General features: G+C 39.1%; 1 protein-coding gene across 10 annotated transcripts in view; it reads left to right on the top strand.

The window, feature by feature from the left end:
- Positions 1 to 21317, top strand: part of pard3aa (par-3 family cell polarity regulator alpha, a) — a 912377-nt gene that overhangs the window by 765785 nt on the left and 125275 nt on the right. For all 10 annotated transcript variants that reach the window (XM_069914429.1, XM_069914431.1, XM_069914432.1 and 7 more), the window contains one exon: positions 8493 to 8618. In XM_069914429.1, the coding sequence (XP_069770530.1) occupies positions 8493 to 8618 (126 nt within the window). The remainder of the gene's footprint in view (positions 1 to 8492; positions 8619 to 21317) is intronic.

The raw sequence follows: 21317 nt of genomic DNA on the forward strand, positions 1-21317 counted from the left end.
GAATACTTGCTCAGCTCAAACATGTATTGCTTGGACATCTGCTGAAATTAGGTACATTGAATCTAATGTGAAAAGAAGTCCTCTTGCCCAGCATATTTCATATCACAAAATAGCCAGTAAAATACTTATGAATTTCAGTCTCTTTTTCTTTGAAGGAAATCACTTTGCGCACAGTAGGTAGGCAATATGATGCAAGGAATGTCTTTTTATGATGATAATTGGAGGAGAAATACTGGCCAAGACACCATGCATCTTCCCCAGCATCTGCGTGGAATGTTGTGCAATATTCTTCTATCATTCTGAGAAGAAAATGCATGGCTGTACTTTAAAATGTGACCTGAGAAACAGCACATCTGACAAAGCAGAACTGACTGCTGTGTCTCTGTTGGTAGTTGTCACACATTTGAATTGGAAGTTTGTGTCGTCAAGTTCAACCCTGTAGGGCTTGAGCATAAAATTGCAGGACTTCATTTTGCAGCAAAGAATTGAGTCACAGTTATAAAGCAAAATAACAATTTGAGCTTGCCCATTTTTGGCAATGACCTTTTGAAATTTTAAAATAACTTTTTTTCATCATCATCCTCTTGGGCAACACCTCAGATCAAGGATGCCTTCCTTCTGCTTAATTTTTGTGCGTTTTGAGATGGCGATGAAGCCTATTTGAGAATCACAGATGGGGCAAGAGATGACTGTCGTCAGTTGAGTGTGTAGTTTGCAAGGTAGTGCACTCCTGCCACCAAAGATGTGAGGCGTGTGTATATTCCCAAAGCATTGCTTCAAAGTTCTCCATACCATGAAGATTCCTCCTTTGTTTAGAGAGGTCAGTACTCATAAGATCACAGGATATGTTGTGGATGAGGAATTTACTCAAGGAAGCTCTGCCTGGTGATCTTCTATTACAGAGCTCAGAAGAGAGTGTCCATGTCACTCAATAACGTATAAAATTTACCATCACAAGCATTCTAGCCTGATGCATAACAGCATAATCTGGGAGATGCTCTAGTCGAGATTGGAAGGAGGTGGTGAATGTGTTTCAGAACATCATGTAAATCTCCTTCCCTTCCTTTCATTGACTCCATTTGCACTTCCCACTGTCTAGATAAGGAAGCTAAAACAGTAAAGGGTCCATTCCATTCCAGACACCTGATATTCTTCCTGCTCTCATCAGGGAGAAGGTTCAAGAGTGTGAAGTCGTGCACCAACAGGCTTAAAGATGACATTTTTTCTGCAGCCATCAGGCACGGAATAAATCCTTTAATGCTCTTATGGTGTCCTTGCCATGCACTAGTTCATTTTTCCAATTGTATTTCTTTGCTCTGTCATGGAGCTTTTGTCCTACTTTTTACACCTGCATGAATATTAGCATTGGGATAGACTGTTCTCAGAAGACTCCTCACTGCACCAGGTAGAAGGTGATAAGAAACGAGGAAGTTGCTTCAGGAGTGTCATATTGTGTATGCAGGCCATGTGGCTTGCCCAGCATGACAATCTGTAGTAACAGGGACTCTCAGTGCTGGGTATCTTGGCCTGGGAGATGATACTTAATTCTTCCAGTAAATTTGGAAGATTTTGCAGAGGTGACATGTGTATCCTGTGCCATAGGATCTGGGGTTGGGGTTAGAAGTCACATTGCAATCTAATGGACAATGCGTTTTCTGCCATTTCTGAGCTCTTCATCTTCAGATGCCATTTTCTGCAATAGATCAATGGCTAAGATTATGTGCAAAAGGCAGTGATTAATTTTATCATCGATGTCTGTCTTCAGTGAGAGAGATATGCTATGATATGGGAAGTGGCCTATGTTAAGGAAGGCATTATGATTGGCACGTTTGTAATACTTCACTTTTGTTCTCAAAATGAACTATAACAGAATGAATATTCACGTTTATTCTGATTCCAATTTAGCACATGATATTCAGTATATCAATAGTTTTGCAGACTTGGTTGAAATATTTTCTAAATAGAATCGAAGAAAATTTACAGTACAGAAATTGGCTATTGCATCGATCATGTCTGTTATGATGTAAAAGGAACTATCTCACCTAATCCCATTTCAAGCAATGTCTACATTCTGTGACCCTTCGGTTACACATAAAAGTAATTTTGAAATGTGATAAGTATTTCTGCATATATTAATATTGAAATGTTTCATTATTTTACTGATCTGGCTGCTTTCAAAAATGATCTTTGCAGCTTGCCAAGAGGACCAATTAATTTATGTAATCCAAATGTATATGTGGATAAAATTTGTGTGTGTGTAAACACCATTACAAACACATTGGGCATTGGCAAAAATCCCAGAAGTATTCTGTGATAGTATTCTTCCAGTCAGCATATGTTACAACCCAAAACTGAAAAGGGATTTCTTTAATTATAGCCTATAATATTGAACAATGGAGCGTGCTGGTGAGAAATCAAGAAACATTAAACCATTAAATCGTTAAACAAGAAATTGCAATGTAAACACAGTGTTGGATGTAAATCACCAAATTAGGTTGCATTTGTGCAGAGAGAAAGAGTTGGAAGTTTCGGTCAATGGCCTTCCATCAGTTAAACTAACCATGTTCCCCTTTAGCAGAGAGCAATTAAGTAAACCTAGTTTGCATTTCCATTTATTTTATTATTTGTAAATTTTTCATCATCTGGGCATAAGTTAAAATATTTCATCATTTCCCTCGATTCCCAATGTACGCTTCAACGCATCCCATTATCACTGTCAGATTTATTTCCTTCCTGTGTCTCGATGCTCATTTCACTGGTGATTTGTTCTCTCATCCCAGCTTTTCTTCTAATTTCCAACTTTTCATCTGTGCATCTTCAATGCATTCTTTCCTTCTCTCTCTCTTTCTCTCACTCTCCCTTTTTCTCTTTCCTCCCCCTCCCCCATTTCTTGCAGTGGGTTTCATCCACTGGGTCTCAGAAAGCAAGTGGAAAGTAAACAACAAAAGCTCTTGTCTTCCCTTTACTTCTCCCTTACACACCTTTCTGAGTTATCTGCTGTTAAAACTTGCATTCTTTCTAATTTCTTTTAATGCAATTGAAACACTTACTCCAGTTATCTTCTTACTGATGCCGTCTGATCACCTGAATCTTTTCAGCATTTTTGATTTTTATACCACATTTTGTAAGGTGTAAAGTGTGGTCAAAAGGGCTTATTGTTGAAAGCCAGGCAATTTGACAATCATTAGAACGTAACATAACAGCACACTATAGGCCCATTGGCCCAGCATATTGTGCTGACAAACAAAACTCTCAAAAAAAAAATCCTCCCTACCTCATCACCCTCTATTTTTCATTCATCCATGTGCCTTGTCTGAGTCTCTTAAATGCCCCTGTTGTTCCAGCCTCTACCTTGTAATGCCTTCCAGGCACCAACAACTCACTATAAAAAAAAAATGTACCCCTAATGTCTCCCCTAAACCTTTCTCCCTTCACTTTGTGCCGATGTCCTCTGGTGTTTGTTACCCTCGCCCTAAGGAAAAAGCTGCTGGTTGTCTACCTTATCTATGCCTCTCAAAATCTTATAGACCTCTATTATGTTCTCAGGAGAAAAAAAACATTTCCTCATAGGATATATTTTCCAATCCAGACAACTTCCTGGCAAATCTCCTCTGCACCCTCTCCATAGTTTCCACATCAAAATGGAAAGAAATATTTCCTAACAGAGAACAGATTTAACGTGCTTTAAAGTTTCTGGCAATCTGGTTTTCCTTTGAAATGAACTTAAAGTCAGAAAGAGAGCAATGATTGCATTCATAGAATCACAGAACTCTTCAGGACAGGAACAGGTCCTTTGGCCCATCTAGTTCATGCTAGACAATTATTCTGTGTGGTCCCATTGACCTGCACCAGGACAACAGCTCTCCATACCCCTCCTCTCAGCATACCTATCTAAATTTCTCAAATGTTGAAATTGAACCCACATCCACCACCACTTCTGCTGACAACTGCTTCTTGACCATCCTCTGATGTGGGACCTTGTCACAGGCCTTATTAAAGTCTATAATACAAAACATCCACAGCCTTTCCTTCATGAACTTTCCTGGTAACCGCCACAAAAATACTATTAGATTGGTTAAACATAATCTAACACGCTCAAAGCCAAACTGACTATCCCAAATCTGTCACTGTATATGCAAATACTTGTATATCCAGCGTCTTAAAATCTTCCAATAACTTACCCACTACTAATGTTTGGCTCGCCAGCCAAAAATTTCCCATATTATTTTTAAAGGTTTTCTTAATCAATATTGGCTATCCTCTGACACCTGACACATGGCTAAGCATGTTTTAAATGTCTCTGGCAGGGCCACTGCAATGTTTGCTCTCACCTCCCTGAAGGTCGAAGGGAATATCTTTTCCAGCCCTCATCCGCCTCGAGACTGCAAGCACCTCCTCCTCTAATCTGTATAGGGTTCATGACCTCACTACTGATTTCTTTTTACATTCCCTATGTCATTCCTCAGTTCCACCTATATGGCTTCAATAGACATGTCCCTTAGTCTGTCATGACTGAGCACAGCTGTGGCATTTTCCCTGATGAGCAATGCCACCCTTCCTCCTTTCAACCTTCCCTCTCTATGACGTCTAAAACAATGGAATCCTTTATTTGTGTGGAATTATTTGCCTATTCATCTGACTTGTCTTATTTACTGCAAGTCTGATTTTTTAGTTGATGATTTAAGTAGGCAGCTATTCCAAAGTTGATTTTTCTCTCTTTATCACTCCTAATAATACCTACTTACCACTTTATAATTGAATGAATGAATACCTGCTGCAGGGTAATAACTATATTCTTTGCTCTGTCCATCTGATGACATATACAACCAGCCAAAACTGTTTCTCCATACTACGGTGAACACCAATACATAATACACAGAATATAATAATGATACATATGCATAAAATATAATAGAAAATAAATATGTATAAACATTTTCTATTTGTTTACTTATTCAGGAAACTTAATTGATTTTTTTAAATGGAAACATTTCCTATGCCAGAGGGTTGTGGGTCTGGTACTTGTTGCCACAGATGGCAGTGGAGTGAGGTCGTTGGGAGTATTTAAGGCAGAGATCGACAAGCATTTGATTAGGGCATCAAGGTTTATGGGGAGAAAGCCAGGGATTGTGGCTGAGCGGATGGATCAGCTCATGATTAGAATGGTAGAGCAGACTCGAGGGACCAATGGGCCTACTTCTGCTCCTAGATCTTGTGATCAATCTCCTAGCCTATGGGAAGAAGCTATTTCCCCGCCTGGCCATTCTGATTTTGATGTCCATGTACCTCTCTTCTCAGTAAAACTCTTTCTTACTATTTCTGAATAAAACCGTACAAAATAACAGTTGATGAAGATAAAAGAAATTGGCACTTGGAAGAGTAAATGGAATGGGCAATTGCTTAGCCTCATGAAAAAGATTCTCTGTCAAAAAAACCTCTGCATCCATTCCAAACAATGCCTTGTCGCATTGAGTGTTGAACAACTTGGGAAGCAGTAAAAGGATGAGGGAAACATTAAAAACAATCATGCAGACACATTCATGTTAAAAAACAAATGGCGGCACTGCTGGAGCTGCTGTAACGGCAGCGCTGCTGCTAATGTGGGCCTGGGAGAGCAAGCAGCAGAGACACAGCACTGCTCCATGGGGTCTGACCAACTGGTCCCAATGTTGACGGCTCTAATACAGACTTTGAATGGTTTTTTAAAGGAACCTACGGGGTTTTTAAAAAAAAATCTGCAACCACGTGGTCTGTGCCCAAGATGGCAGTGCTGAATCTGGGCAGTGGCTGTGAGGGGTTGCAGACTCTGGGGAAACAACTGACTGGCACAGGAACCTGAAATGGGGAGAACACCTCCTGTTGAGCAGGCGAAGCATAGGAGTCAACCCGACATAATAGTGACCACTGCAGCGGACCAGGGAGGGGCTCAACACTGAAGGACCCACACAGGCTGGAGCCTACTGGTGACTGACTCATGGGAACCAGGGATCAGAACTGGGATTTGAGAGGATGTTGAGGACAAGAAGGGCTCCCTCAAGGGCCTTGGTCGCTAAAAGCTTCCTGATCATATTGGAGATATGGGGCTCAGGTTGCCAATGGATCGAATAGGAGGCTGCGTGGCTACAGAGATAGTAGGAACTCTGGAGGCGACCATGGACACTCAGTGTCTATGAAGTGACTCTCATTTGCTTCTCTTTCTCTTGTTGTTAGGGATCCCAGGCAATGCTAATGGTGACTCTTTGTCTGCCTTACGGCAGGCAAGAGGAAGTTTCGTGTACATTGTAGAGGCAGCCGAGGGGTGCGATTTTATGCTTGAATAGCCGCCATGATTCCAGCCAACCACACACTCCAGTGGTCCGCGCTAAGATGGCACAGGACCCTCTTCTTCTGCGGATGAAGTCAGCAGTCTGGGGAATGTGTCGGGAGCGTCATGACATCACTTCCAATTTCGGGAAAGCCGAATGCGGAAATGACATAAAAATTGCTGTAAAACTGATTAAAGCAGTTTTTTACTGACTACAACTTGAGTCAGCCATTATGCTTGTAGCTCTGCCCTTAAGGCACCACATACATTACATTTTTAAGGTGTAGTTTTAAGGCTTTTGAAGAATCTAAAGGTGGATAAGTCTCCGGGACCAGACGGGATCTTCCCCAGGACATTGAGAGAAGTGAAGGAGGAAATAGCAGAGGCTCTGGCGGTAATTTTCCAAATGTCATTAGATATGGGGATAGTGCCGGAGGATTGGCGCATTGCGCATGTGGTTCCGTTATTTAAAAAGGGTTCAAGGAGGAAGCCTGGCAACTATCGGCCTGTAAGTTTGACGTCTGTGGTAGGTAAATTAATGGAGAAAATTCTTAGAGATAGTACTTATAAACATCTGGATAGACAGGGTCTGATCAGGAGCACTCAACATGGATTTGTGGGAGGAAGGTCATGTTTGACCAATCTGATTGAATTTTTTGAAGAGGTGACTAGGAATGTGGATGAGGGTAGCGCAGTGGATGTTGTCTATATGGACTTCAGTAAGGCCTTCGATAAGGTACCACATGGAAGGTTAGTTAGGAAGGTGCAGTCTTTAGGTATAAATTTTAAGATAGTCAAATGGATTGAACATTGGCTGAAAGGGAGAGGCCAGAGAGTGGTAGTGGATAATTGTCTGTCAGGTTGGAGGCCGGTGACCAGTGGTGTGCCTCAAGGATCTGTATTGGGCCCATTGTTGTTCATTATATACATTAATGATCTAGATGATGGGGTGGTGAATTGGATTAGTAAATATGCAGACGATACTAAGATAGGTGGAATAGTGGATAATGAAGAAGGTTTTCAAGGATTGCAGAGGGATTTGGGCTGCTTAGAAAAGTGGGCTGAAAAATGGCAGATGGAATTTAATGCTGATAAGTGTGAGGTGCTTCATTTTGGTAAGAAGAATCAGAATAGGACATACGTGGTAAATGGGAGGGCATTGAGGAATACAGAAGAGCAGAAAGATTTAGGAGTAACGGTACATCGTTCCCTGAAGGTAGAAACTCACGTGAATAGGGTGGTGAAGAAGGCTTTTAGTATGCTGGCCTTTATCAATCATTGCATGGAATATAGGAGTTGGGAGGTGATGTTGAGATTGTATAAGACGTTGGTGCGGCCTCATTTGGAGTTCTGTGTGCAGTTCTGGTCGCCTAATTATAGGAAGGATATAAACAGAGTGGAGAGAGTGCAGAGAAGGTTTACCAGAATGTTACCTGGGTTTAAGCATCTAGAGTATAGGGAGAGATTGGACAGATTAGGTCTTTATTCTTTGGAGCGTAGAAGGTTGAGAGGGGATTTGATAGAAGTATTTAAGATTATGAAAGGGATAGACAGAATGGATGTGGATAGACTATTTCCGTTAAGAGGAGGAAAGATTAAAACAAGAGGACATGAGTTAAGAATTAAGGGGCAGAGGTTTAGAGGTAACATGAGGGGGAACTTCTTTACTCAGAGAGTGGTAGCCGTGTGGAATGATCTTCCGGGAGAAATAGTGGCGGCGGAGTCAATTGTATTATTTAAGAGAAGGTTGGACAGGTCTATGGATGAGAAGAAGATGGAGGGTTATGGGCATTGTGCAGGGAGGTGGGACTAGAAAGGGGTGTTTGGTTCAGTGTGGACTAGAAGGGCCTAATGGCCTGTTTCCATGCTGTAATTGTTATGTTATGTTATTTTTTTTAAATATTACATGACAATAAAAGGGATCTTGAATTTTGAATCATGTCAATGTTCCAGTGCATTACAGGTTTTCATTAAGTGCAGTTGCAGTTGTAATCTTGGAAATACAGCAGGCAATTTGCACACAGCAAGCTTCTTCAAACAGCAGTGATGATCAGATAATCTGCTTTTAGTGATGTGGGACATAATTATTGGCTAGAACATTGTCGAGTAATTGAATAAACCAATTGTATAATAAATAAGGCGATTTCTCACATGCCAAGCAATAATTACAGTATTTTGAACCCTACAGATTTGGGAAATACCGGAAAGAAGAAAAGGTTGGAAAGCTTGATCGCAAAGGGTCAAACAAGGGCAAAGTAGGAGAAACACAATCATCTGAGGATGAGCGGACACGGATGAGGCAGGAACAAGAGAGGTATGGGGCTTTGTATTCTAATGTGATTCTATTTGTTTTAATGCTTCCTGGAAAAAAAATCCAAAAGAATCACACAGCTTACCAGCTGGTACAAGATGGAGTGTCTCAAAGATGAGCTGGATAAATGGTATGGTTTTCTCGCTACTATAATTCCCCAGACACATTGAAAGTAGTCTGGATTGTAACCATTGGCAATAATCTAATTTTTTTTAAAAAAATCACTCATTTTGCATTGAGTTTACATGTTCCAAATAGATGTTACTTATTTTACAGCAGCTCATGTCACTCAGTAAATAGATGGATGCTCAAATATATTTCAGATTTCAAATTTTGAGATGCCTGTTAGAATTAAATATTGAAACTATTTTGGAGAGTACTAAATGGTAGTTCAGATATAGGAAGAATTATTTCATGTTCAATTTTTACATGCCCCTGAAATGGCCGACAAACCATTTGGTCATCACCACCAGTTTCTCAAGTGGCTATGGATGTTGGTTAAATGCAGATCATAGCACCAATGGCTACATCTCAGGAGTGAATAAAAAAGCATTGAGTGATGGGATATGTAGAGTGAAACGGTTTCTTCTTTTGGAAGGCTGGTCAGGATTGATAACAGAAATCACTTCTCCCTTCTTACAAGATTGCGTGTTGGATGTTTATTATTATCAAAGCCAGGCTGCCAGATGGAATTTTCCCAGCATTCACTCATACTGATCAATGACAAAAATTCAGCCAAGAAATAGTACTGATCACAAACTCTTTGATTTTGGAGGCACCACGATCTACTTCAAAATGTCCTTTTGTTGAAGGCTGTTAAATGTAATACTTGCTAATCTGTGTAGTTAATTATCTGTCCTTGGCAATATTCTAGGGCTATATTAACAAGTTAACTTTGTTCAAATAGTGTGTAAATGATGGCACCGTCATAATTTTTCTAATGACTTTTGACGCAAGAATTGTTTGATGATGTACAGCAGCTCTGGTTCTTCTGGTGACCTTGGCTATAAACACAATGTCCTCGGAAGATCCTACTATTGTAGCGATGGAATCCAGTTGTCAGCTTCTTGTGTGGGGGAGGGGGGGCCATTTCAAGGCACTTTTTAAAAAAGAACATTGCTACCTCCATCAGTCAGTCATTTCTTGAGCTTTTGAGTCTAAACAACTTGAATAATCAGAGATTGACCATTCTCTTCCCACTTGATTTGTTTTCCTACTTGCACGTTTACGATAATACACTCAGTTTGGCCAGGAACAATTAATTTGAAAAGCAGAAGACACGTAGACCCAGAAGTCTTCTAAGATAATATATTAAATCATCACTGAAACTATTATATTTTTCACAACTTACTGCCAACATTATTGAGCCTTGAAGTAAGTCCAAACTAACTGGACCTCCCTGTATCATAGTCAAAAGTTGTACAGAACTAAAATTGTGGCAATATATTGCATCACATGATGCCCTCATTCATCGATCAGAATGAGTCCTACTCATGAAAGAGCTGAAGATGCTTTGACGGTCAATGAAACCGTGGACCCTGCTAAACCAGATGTGAAACCCGCAGTGTGAAAATGTTCACAAAAGAAATCAAACTGACAATTTAAAAATTAAAATGACTTCAGTCTTCTGCAGTCTGACCAGCTGCAGATTCAGCAGTTGGTCCCCCCAACATAAATGTTGCAAGTTGACACTGTTAGATTCATGAAACATGCAGCATCGGAGGGGGGTGGGGTTTCTGGCATAGAATGGCCAGATGGTGTGTGATTCCTGATCTTCACAGCAATGTTCGCTGAGAAACGCAGGCATTTCCCAGAAATATTCTGCATCCACAGCCGATGCACGAGGTAGGCGACATAGTTGAGAGGTTGCAACACTTTCTTATATTTTTATTGTGGCATCAATTAACATTCTGTTGAAATTTTCAACATTGTAATCAGAAAGTTGGATGTCATATAATTCCACATACTCAGAACTCTATGTATATATGGAAATGTATGTTACGAATGCAATAAAGTTTTAAATATATGCGTATCAAAAATCGGGAATGAAAATGCAATTACATAGTTCGCTGTTGCTTTGAAAACCATGAGTGCAAAAGACCAAATGGCTTACTTATTTCAGCATGTTGAGATCAGCTGCTCTTGCAATGGATCCAAGGCCCAGCAGGAATGGATGTTTCTTAGGAGAGATGAATAGTAATGCAAGGAATTTAAGGGAGAATTTTTTGCTCCTGTGGTTCTGTTGAGGAGAAGGGTTTTACTTCTCCAGCAGTTTTACCTTTCAAGCACAGAGGAATGAGCTTGTTATGCTCAATTAACTTTTGTTGTTCCCTAACATTCTCCTACTTTGCCATCAATGGTTTGTTCTTCTTGTGCCACCCACTGTTGAAATGGTTTAAAAAGCTCTGTCAATTTTTTTTAGTGCTTTTCTTATCTCCTGGGTTTTTATGTAGATTTGTCATGACTGACAGCATCTGTCTGAATTCATTCAAAATATATTTTTGTACTGACTTTTGTGAGACTGGTTGCTGTTATAGCCTGAATACGCCTGGGATTGTCTGACCTCAGAAGCAAAGCAGACTCAGGACTGGTCAGTACTTGGAGGGGAGACTGTATAGGAACGTGAAGTGCTGTAGGTTTCTGTGAGGGCGCTGGACAATATGGAAACTTTCTGTCTGCCTAACAGTAGACAAAAGTTTAAAAATTTCATGTATGCTACATTCTAAATGTAATACTATGTGACAATAATAGAGCCTTTACCTTTACATTTGCCTTTTACCTTTAATCTGCAGTGCTGTGTTTTGGCAGCAAGTACTGAGGGTCTGTCTTGTGTGCTGTGTTTACCAAGAAGGGTGAGTGGTGGTCAGGTTAGATGATGTAAGGTTTTTAATTTCCTCTGTAGTCTTGGTTTTGAGATGGTTTGTGTAGTCATATGCTCGTCTTGCAGGATATAGAATGTCAGGGAAATTCCTGGTCTCCCTTCTGACCATATCTGTGGGAAGTGTGTTTATCTTCAGCTCCTGGCTGACTGCATTAAGCAGCTGGAACTGCAGCTGGATTTGCTCAGGAACATCTGTGCTGCTGAGAGCATCTTGGGAGCTTTAATAGGGTGACCACACCTAAGTTGCAGGCAGCAGCTAGTTTGTGGATCATGAGAAAAGATATAGAGAGTGGGAAGACATTACAAGATTCCCGAGTGGCCGGTCCCCCAATAGAAATTGTTTTGGATACTATTGGGGGATGGACTTTCGGAGGAGAAGAGCCGCAGTATCTAAGTCTGTGACACAACAACTTGGTGTGTTTGAGGCACAATATAGAAGCAACAGACATGGGGATTGTATTTTTGATGAGGGAGAATATCATGGCAATACTCAGGATATTCTTGGGCTGTGTTTAGTAAGGCTCTTTATGTGAAACTTAGAATCAAGAAAGGGGTGGCCACTTTAGAATTGGCAGGAATTAGAGGAGCAAGAATGTGTTATGATTACAGATAGTTGTGGCAATAACTGTTGCAAAAAATTGATTTTAACTTTCCTAATATTGATTGTGACTGACTTAATGTTAAGGGCTTGGATAGGTCAGAAATTGTCAAGCGTACTCAAGAAGGTTTTCTCAGGCACGATTTAGATTAACCCACCAGAGAGGGTCAACACTCAACCTTCTATGGAAGTGAGGCATGAGTGATTTGAGTACAAGCAGCAGAGCATTTTGGGACCAGTAACTATAACTCTATTCATTTTCATATCGTTAGTTAAAATAGTAGGATGAGTGCATGTCCTAAGTTGGGGCAAGGATAATTTTGAAGGCATTAGATGGTAACTTGCATAGGTTAATTGAGATAAACAGTTTTCAAGTAAAGGGATGTCTGACATGTGGCAAGTTTTTACAAGAGAAATCAGGTGAGTTTTTGTTAAAATTAAGGGCAAGGCTAGCAGGATGAGCAAACTCTGGCTGATGAAGATTTAAGGCTGTGGTCAAGAAAAGGGATCCATACATGAGATCGTTTTGGCAGGCAAGGAAAAGGAGAATACAAAGAGATTGTTCAAGTACATTAAGTGCAAAAGGCTAATTGGGGGAGACTAGGACTCCTTAAAGAAAAATGTTGGTCAATGTGTGAAGCCACAGATGAGTGAGGTTATATTTCATGACTGTACTTACCGTGGATAAGGTCGAGGAAATTGGGGAATTCAGGCAAAAGAATAATGATATCTTGATACTTTTCTGGATTACAAAGGAGAAGTTGATGGTGGTCTGAAAGCACCTAAAGTTGGTTATATCCCTAAGGATGCAAGAATATACTGTTCATGTTACTGACCCACAACTGCATCACCCGATCCAGCTCCAACAGTGTCATCAAGTTTGCAGATGACACCACAGTAGTTTGGCCTCATGGGCAACTACAGGGAAGAGGTGAAAAATCTCATGAAATGGTGCAAGAGTAACAACCTGAGTCTCAACGTGGACAAGACAAAGGAGATGATTGTGGACTTCAGGAGGTCCAGGAATGACCACCCTCCACCACACATCAACAACTCTGTAGTAGAGAGAGTGAAGAGCACCAAGTTCCTTGGAGTTCACTTCACTAATGACCTATCATGGACACTCAACATCTCCTCACTTGTTAGGAAGTCGCAACAGTGACTGCACATTCCATGAAGACCGAAGTGGGCAAGGTTACCAGCCACCATTATGTCAACCTTCTTGAGTGCATCCTGGCTGGTTATTTCACAATGTGGAATAGTTGCTGCAGAGAAATGGATCAGAGGTCAATACACAGAACCATGAGAGTGGCAGAGAGGATCAATGGAGTAAAACACAAAAGTCTGCAGACACTGTGGTTGAAGTAAAAACACAATGCTGGAGAAACTCAGCTGGTCAAAGAGTCTACTTCATATAGCAAAGATAAAGATACATATCCCTTCATCAACGTATGATACTTCTTCCCACAGGCAGTGAGAATTTTGAATGATCAAAGGAATTATTCACACTATCCATCTGAGACTCTCATATTCATTAAATAATATGTATTTATTTATTTGTATAGCTGAATACTTGATCTGTATATTTATTTTTGTCTGTACGTGAGTTATGTCTGATTGTGTGTCTGCATGGTTTGCACTGAGGACTGGAGAACACTGTTTTGTTGGGTTGTATTTGTACAATCAGATGACAATAAACTTGATTTGACTTGTGGGAAGTTATGGAAGAAATTTTTGTGACCCTGACAGAGATTTTTATATCAACGTTAGAAATATGTAAGTTACCAGAAGACTGGAGAATGGCAAATGTTGTGCCCATAAATGAAGAAAGGGGTGAAGTGACAAGTCAGGAAACTACTGGCAGATTAGATAAACATGAGTAACAGTAAAGTTACTGGACGGGATTCTAGAGATGAGATCCATCTGAATTTGAACATAAGAAGTAGAAGCAGGACTCGGCCATCTGGCCCATTGAGCCTGGTCCACCATTTCATAAGATCATGACTGATTTGACATGCAGTCAGGTCCACCTACTTACCTTTTCCCCATGACCCTTAATTCTCCTAAAATCTATCCAACTTTGTCTTAATATATTCACTGAGGTCGTCTCCACTGTTTTCTTTGACAGAGAATTCAAAACTCCCCCCTCTCTGGAAAAGCAGTTCCTCCTCATCTCCATCAGTATATATTTCCCCAAATTTTGAGACAGCGTTCTCCAGTTCCAGTCTCAACGAGCAGTGGAAACAACTTTTCTGCCTGTACGTTTTCTATCCCTTTAATAATTTTCATTATCTAAGATTCCCTCACATCATTCTGAATTTCAGCAAGTACGGTACCCAACAATTTGATCTCTCCTCATGAGCTAACCACTTATCTCAAGAATCAACTTGGTGGACAAGGTTGCCAGGCTTCCAAGCAGCTATACTTTGTGAGGTGCTTGAAGGATTCAGTACGTTACCAAAGACTCTTGAAAACTTATACAGCTGTGCCAAGGAGTCCATTCTGACTGGTTGCATCACTAGGTGTTTTTATGGGGCGATGTGGCATTGAGTTCGGCTCCATTTTGGGGTGGGGGTGAAATGGCAGACTTTATATGGAGAAGGCCTATAAGGCTGCTCCAGCATTTCTTTTATAGAAGCAGTGTCGGGAGTCATCCTCCGGAGATGAGGGAGGTGGGGCCAGTGGTGCAGTAGCGCTGCCCATACATGTAAGGTCAAACATGTGCTCCAAGCAATGGTTGTCTTTGTTACCTATAATCCCCCATGCAGCTGGAACCACTCTGGGAAATGCAGAGCGGTTTCAGCTGCGTGGGGGTATTATGGATAATGAGGACGGCCGTTGATCCCACATAAAACAAAAAGAGATACTCGTTATAAAATCTGAGGCTCCTTCTTCCAACTCTTTTGCCCTTTGGCACACCAAGCTTGACTCTTCACTCCCCTCTTTCATCCATCAGACTCCCTAGCTCTGCTTCTCTGTGTCCACTCCTCAGCTTCTCTCCTCATCCTTTCTTGGCCGTGCAACTCAGCACCCAGGTCCCTTTGCCCTCTGGCCCAAGCAGCTCAGCGGGGCCTGATTCTCCTTGCCCCCATTCTTAGAGCCAGACTCCCTCCACACCCCCTCAACTTGCATGTCAATTTTCAGCTGCCCTCCTGCTCCTCGATCTTGTTGACCTTGGTGAAGGAGCAAGGGGTGGAGGGGGAAAGAGAAGAGGACATTTCTGGGTGGCAGGAGGGAGCCCTAAGCCCAGCACCTATCATTGTGGGAGCCCTGGTGATGGCTCCTGGGTTGCAGGCTGACAATGCCGACAGCCCACCCCCCCAGCAGCCGAAATCAATGGCATTGCCTTTATGGAGCGAGGTAGAGTGACTTGCTTCACCTGTGAGACTAACCCCCACCACCCTAGACGGATCTGAGTCCATATCCACCATTGGTGTTTTTATAAAGATAGTTGAATCAGTGTAAAGGTGGAGAATATCCATCTTTACATTCACTATTTTCTCCACTATCTATAGGTTATTGTCTGGTATGGAGGTGCCAACGTTCAGGTCAAGAAAAAACTTCAGAGGGTTGTTAACTTGACCTGTGACATCACAATCACTAGCCTTCACTCTATCAAGGACATCTACTGAAAGTGGTGTCTTAATAAAGCAGCCTCTATCCTCAAATGTCCCCCACCACCCAGGCCATGCCCTCTTCACTCTGCCTCCATTGGCTTAAAGATGAGCCCTCAGCAGCACAAGGACAGCTTCTCCCCCACTGCCATCAGATTCCTGAATAATCACTGAACCAAAGACACTGCCTCACTTTTCATGCAATATTATTTTTATTATTTATAGTAATGTTGTAAGATGGTTATAATATGAATGTTGGCCCTGTGATGCTGCCACAAAACACTGAATTTCATGATAATAAATTCAGATTCTGACCTCCTCTGCACTGCCTCTAAAGCCAGTATGTATTTATCAAGGAATGATACCAGAACTGTACTCAGTAGTCTAGGTGTAGCCTCACCAGTACCCTGTGCTGCAGGGATGGCCAACCTTTTGCACATATGCCAAAAGTGGCGCATTTTATGATTAGAAGTGGCGCATTGCAGCCCAGTGATAATAATAAACAAGCGGGGGTGTGGCGAGATGGCGTAGGGAGAAGATGTGGAAAACGCCTCTCCTGGAAAAATTAATTAATATCTGACTTTTAAATTTTTAAAAAAGTATTAAATAACATTAAAATTTTTCTAGCAGTCACAAAAGATGAGTGCAAAAAAATCCAGACTACAAACTGCAAAACAATCGGCTGTAACTGAAGTTACTTTAATGGAAGAAACCGGGCCTACCTTGAAGACTCAGCCTCCCATGCTGGTTCCTCTCCAGCCCCGATCTTCAAAGGTTTCACGGGTAAAGATTCAGACTCCAGAGCCACCTTCTCGGGGAGCTGGAGAAGATGGCACTGGAGCACAGAAGAAAACTACGGAGATTAATGTAGAAACAACACTCATGAGCGGAACTTCGCGCATGCGCACTACGGAGGTGATTGAGTCAGACTCCTTCTGCAATTGCAGGTCAAACATGGGCTAAGCAAAAAGGCCACCTGCAATTTCAACCTTTTGGCAATTTCAACAAAAGAGGAAGAAGAAGAAAGCCTTCTGCCACAATCACAGGGAGAGGAATCAGAAGAAGGAGGAGACCAATATATTCAATGTAAAATGGGTGAATATTATGTTACCTCAAAACCTTTTGACACACAGATTTTTGATAAGAATTTTGAAAAAATGGATTCAATTAGTGAAAAAATTGATGCAAATTTTGCTGAAGTGAAAGCAGATTTTACTACTCATTTGGGAGGTATTAGAGAAAAAATTACTGTAATCAAGACAGATATAGCAAAGAGTAAAACTGTTGGTAAAATTAAAGTTCAGAAATTTGAAGAAGATTTTCAGCAATTTAAAATGGAGGGAGAAAAATCTAAAGATACAGTTAATAAGATAGAAGATTCTTTTACGGTGTGGGAAATTCAGAAGAAAGATTTATTGCAAAAAGTTGATATGTTGGAAAACCAGAGTAGAAGAAATAATGTAAAAATTATTGGTCTGCCTGAGGACGTTGAAGGCAATAATCCAGTAATTTTTTTTTCAAAATTGGCTGCCTGAAATTTTTGGACCAGAGAATTTGGAATTTGATAGAGCACATAGAGCTCTAAGGAAAAAAACTGTATCCGGCACAACCGCCATTTTAAAAATGGAAATTCAAAAAGCCAGGGAACACAAAGCCCTTTAATGATCCAGATTAATAAAATATATTTTTAATGTGGATATTAGTAATGAAATTGTCAATAGAAGAAAAGAATTCAATCCAGCAAAGACAGTTTTTTGGAAAAAGGGATATTTTCTTTTCGATACCCTGCAGTTTTTAAAGATTTTTATGGACAATATCAAGCTCAAATTTTTGCTAATGAGTCGGAAGCTTTGGAATTTGCCAATTCATTGCCTAATATGAAGCAGAATGGACGACAATCTTATACATCTCAACAAATGGAAGGGGATCAAGAAAAATCGAAAGGAGGGATTTCACCAGGAATATAGCCGACTGAGGCGCAAGTTGAAATTGATGATGATCAAGTTTAATAGAGACCTTGAAGAAGCTTATCCTACTTGACTGATTGAAATTTAATCATGATATTCTGCCTGGGGGAGGGGGATTCTCTTTTTTTCTGCTTTCCTCCTCCAAGGCCGAGGGCCACTTCTTATTATTAAGGGAGTTAGCACTGGCATAATCAGTGCTTTTGTGTTTTTTTATTTTTGATATTTATTTTACTTTTGGGCTTTCTTACTTTCTATTTTTGATGATAATATGTTTTGAATGTTGGCTGTGGAGCTGGGATGACCCAGGGTGGAGAGGACAGTTGAGTATTTTTTTAATTAAAGTATTGTAATACAAGGGTTCAATTATGTAATGTTTAATGTGAATGGGCTCAATAATCCAATTAAAAGGAAAAGAGTTTTAGCTCATTAAGAAGTTGAATTGATATTGCTTTTTTACAGGAAAGTCATTTAATGGAGAAAGAACATGAAAAGTTAAAGAGGGAATGGTTGGTCAAGTTATAGCTTCGTCTTTTAATTTAAAAGGAGGAGTAGCTACTCTGAGGAGTAGCTATTTTAATTTAAAAATTGCCATTTAAATTGCAATCAACAGTCATTGATCCTCTTGATAGATTTGTGTTTGTAAATTGTCAAATTTATTCAGAATCTTGGATTTTTATGAATGTGTGTGTTCCTAATATAGATGATGAAAAATTTATTCAAGATATTTTTCTTAATTTGGCACAAGTAAATGGAACTATAATAATTGGTGGAGACTTTAATTGCTGTTTGGACCCAATTTTAGATAAATATAAAAAATCTTTAATAAAAATGAAAATGGCTAAAAGAATATTGACATTAATAGAAGAGTTAAATATGGTAGATATTTGGAGGAAATTGAATCCCAAAGAGAGAGATTATTCATTTTACTCTTATCAGGTTGATTCTTATTCTAGAATAGATTTTTTTCTGCATTTTGGCTCATTTACAAGGAAGGATTGAGTATGTACAATATAAACCTAGAATTGTATCAAACCATTCACCATTATTGATGTCATGTTTAAATTCTGATAGAATCGAAACAGTTTATAGATGGAGATTTAATTCATCATCATGAAAAAATGTAGAATTCTGTGATTTTATGAGAAGTCAAATATAGATGTATTTAGATCAAATATTAATTCAATTGATAATAAATTTGTTTTATTGGATGCATTAAAAGCTTATTTAAGAGGCCAAATACTGTTATTTGACTAAAATTAAGAAATATTACCAAAAAAACCATCAGCAAAGAAAAGGTTAGAATTGATAAATAAAAATATATATTATAATTCAATTCAGACTTATAGGATTGAGAAATTAATTGACAGAACTAAAAAAATTATGAATTAGGAGAACGAGCACATAAGGTTTTAGCTTGGCAATTGAAAGCATCAAGGGTTACTAATTCTGTCAAGAAGAATACAAAAGTTACTTATAAATTACAGGATATAAACAATTATTTTAGAGAGTATTACACTATTATATTCATCTCAATCATTGGTTAATGAAGAAGAAATTAATGATTTTTTTCAAAAGTTTCAACTTCCATCTTTGAATTGTCAAGTTAGGAAAGATTTTGATTCTCCATTTATGTTGAAAGAAGTTATTAAGATTTTCTCTTTCTTTGGCTTGGCTTCGCGGACGAAGATTTATGGAGGGGGTAAAAAGTCCACGTTTGCTGCAGGCTCGTTTGTGGCTGACCAGTCCGATGCGGGACAGGCAGACACGATTGCAGCGGTTGCAAGGGAAAATTAGTTGGTTGGGGTTGGGTGTTGGGTTTTTCCTCCTTTGCCTTTTGTCAGTGAGGTGGGCTCTGCGGTCTTCTTCAAAGGAGGCTGCTGCCCGCCAAACTGTGAGGCGCCAAGATGCACGGTTTGAGGAAATGGGGAATCTCCTGGTGAAGATCTGAATTTTATAAAAAGTTTAAAAATTTGTTGATGCCTTTATTAATGTAAGTATTAAAACAAGCGACGGTAGCTCGCTCATTACCAGAAACCTTTTCAAATGCTGTAATAACAGTAATACCTAAGAGGGATAAAGATTTATTAAAACCTGAGTCTTACAGTCCTATATTGTTATTAAATTTTGATTATAAAATTGTTGTTAAAGTTCTGGCTAATAGAGTAAATGAATATTTAGTTGATTCATTTAGATCAGTCTGGATTTATTAACCAAAGATATTCTGCTGATAATATAGCTGAATTAATTAGAGACAATCGGATTTAGCACCAGTTTTATCGTTAGATGCAGCAAAGGGTTTTGATAGATTAGAATGGAATTATTTATTTGAAGTTTTACAAAAATTTCAATTTGGCCAATATTTATGAATTGGATTAAAGCTTCATATAAAAATCCTTTGGCTAAAGTAGTTAGCTACTAATGAATAACTTTCTTCTTCCTTTTCATTAACACGATTGGCTAGACAAGATTGTCCCTTATCTCCTGCACTATTTGTTTTAACCATTGGCTCAATCAATAAGGCATGATTTTAAAGGAATTAAAGTGAATAACAAGGAGAATAAAATTAGTTTGTTTGCAGATGATGTATTGATTTATATAACAGATCCTGAAAATTCTTTGATTTCTTTATGTAAAAAGTTACAAGATTAAGGGGAAATATCTGGTTATAAAAGTAATTGGGATAAAAGTGAAGTTATGCCATTAATAGAAGGAGATTCTTCTTTGGCTTGGCTTCGCGGACAAAGATTTATGGAGGGGGTAAAAAGTCCACGTCAGCTGCAGGCTCGTTTGTGGCTGACAAGTCCGATGCGGGACAGGCAGACACGATTGCAGCGGTTGCAGGGGAAAATTGGTTGGTTGGGGTTGGGTGTTGGGTTTTTCCTCCTTTGCCTTTTCATTGTAAATGTGTATCTCAATTTAAGTGGACTTATAATTAAATATTTAAGTATTAGAATTGATAAAAATTTAGATAATCTGTATAAGCTAAATTATGTTCCATTATTTAATATAATTAAAGATGATTTAAATAGGTGAAACAACTTACTTATTACTTCAATAGGCAGAGTGAATTGTATTAAAATGAATGTTTTTCCAAGGATCCAATATCTTTTTCAATGTATTCCTTGTTTAATACCGCAAAATTTTTAAAAAAGATCTTAACTTAATTGTAAGGAATTTTTTATGGAAGGGGAAAATGAATAGGGGGCATCTTTGGAGAAATTAAGTTGGAAATTTTAATTAGGTGGCTTACAGCTTCCACATTTTCAGAATTATTACAAAGCTGAACAATTAAAATTTATTAATGCAATGATTGATTTAAATATAGAATTAGATAAAATTGATGAGAAGTCTATGTCCAAATTTATTTATAAGTAGAATTCAAAATTGTTAATTGGAAAGGATCCACCAATTTTGAAACATTTAATTGAAATATGGAATAAAATTGATTGAGATGGGTGGAAAAGGAAAGATTTCAGTGAAAATGCCTCTATTAAAATAAACTTTATTTTTACTGTCAATAATCAGTTTTTAAAGATATGGAATCAATTGCGGATTTAAAAAGTTGAAGATTGTTTTGAAGCAGGGAAGTTAGTATCTTTTAATTGAATGAACGAGAAATTTCAAGTTCCTAGTAATACTTTT

The sequence above is a fragment of the Narcine bancroftii genome, chromosome 1 (assembly GCF_036971445.1).
Source record: "Narcine bancroftii isolate sNarBan1 chromosome 1, sNarBan1.hap1, whole genome shotgun sequence".
In the NCBI taxonomy this organism is placed as follows: Eukaryota; Metazoa; Chordata; class Chondrichthyes; order Torpediniformes; family Narcinidae; genus Narcine; species Narcine bancroftii.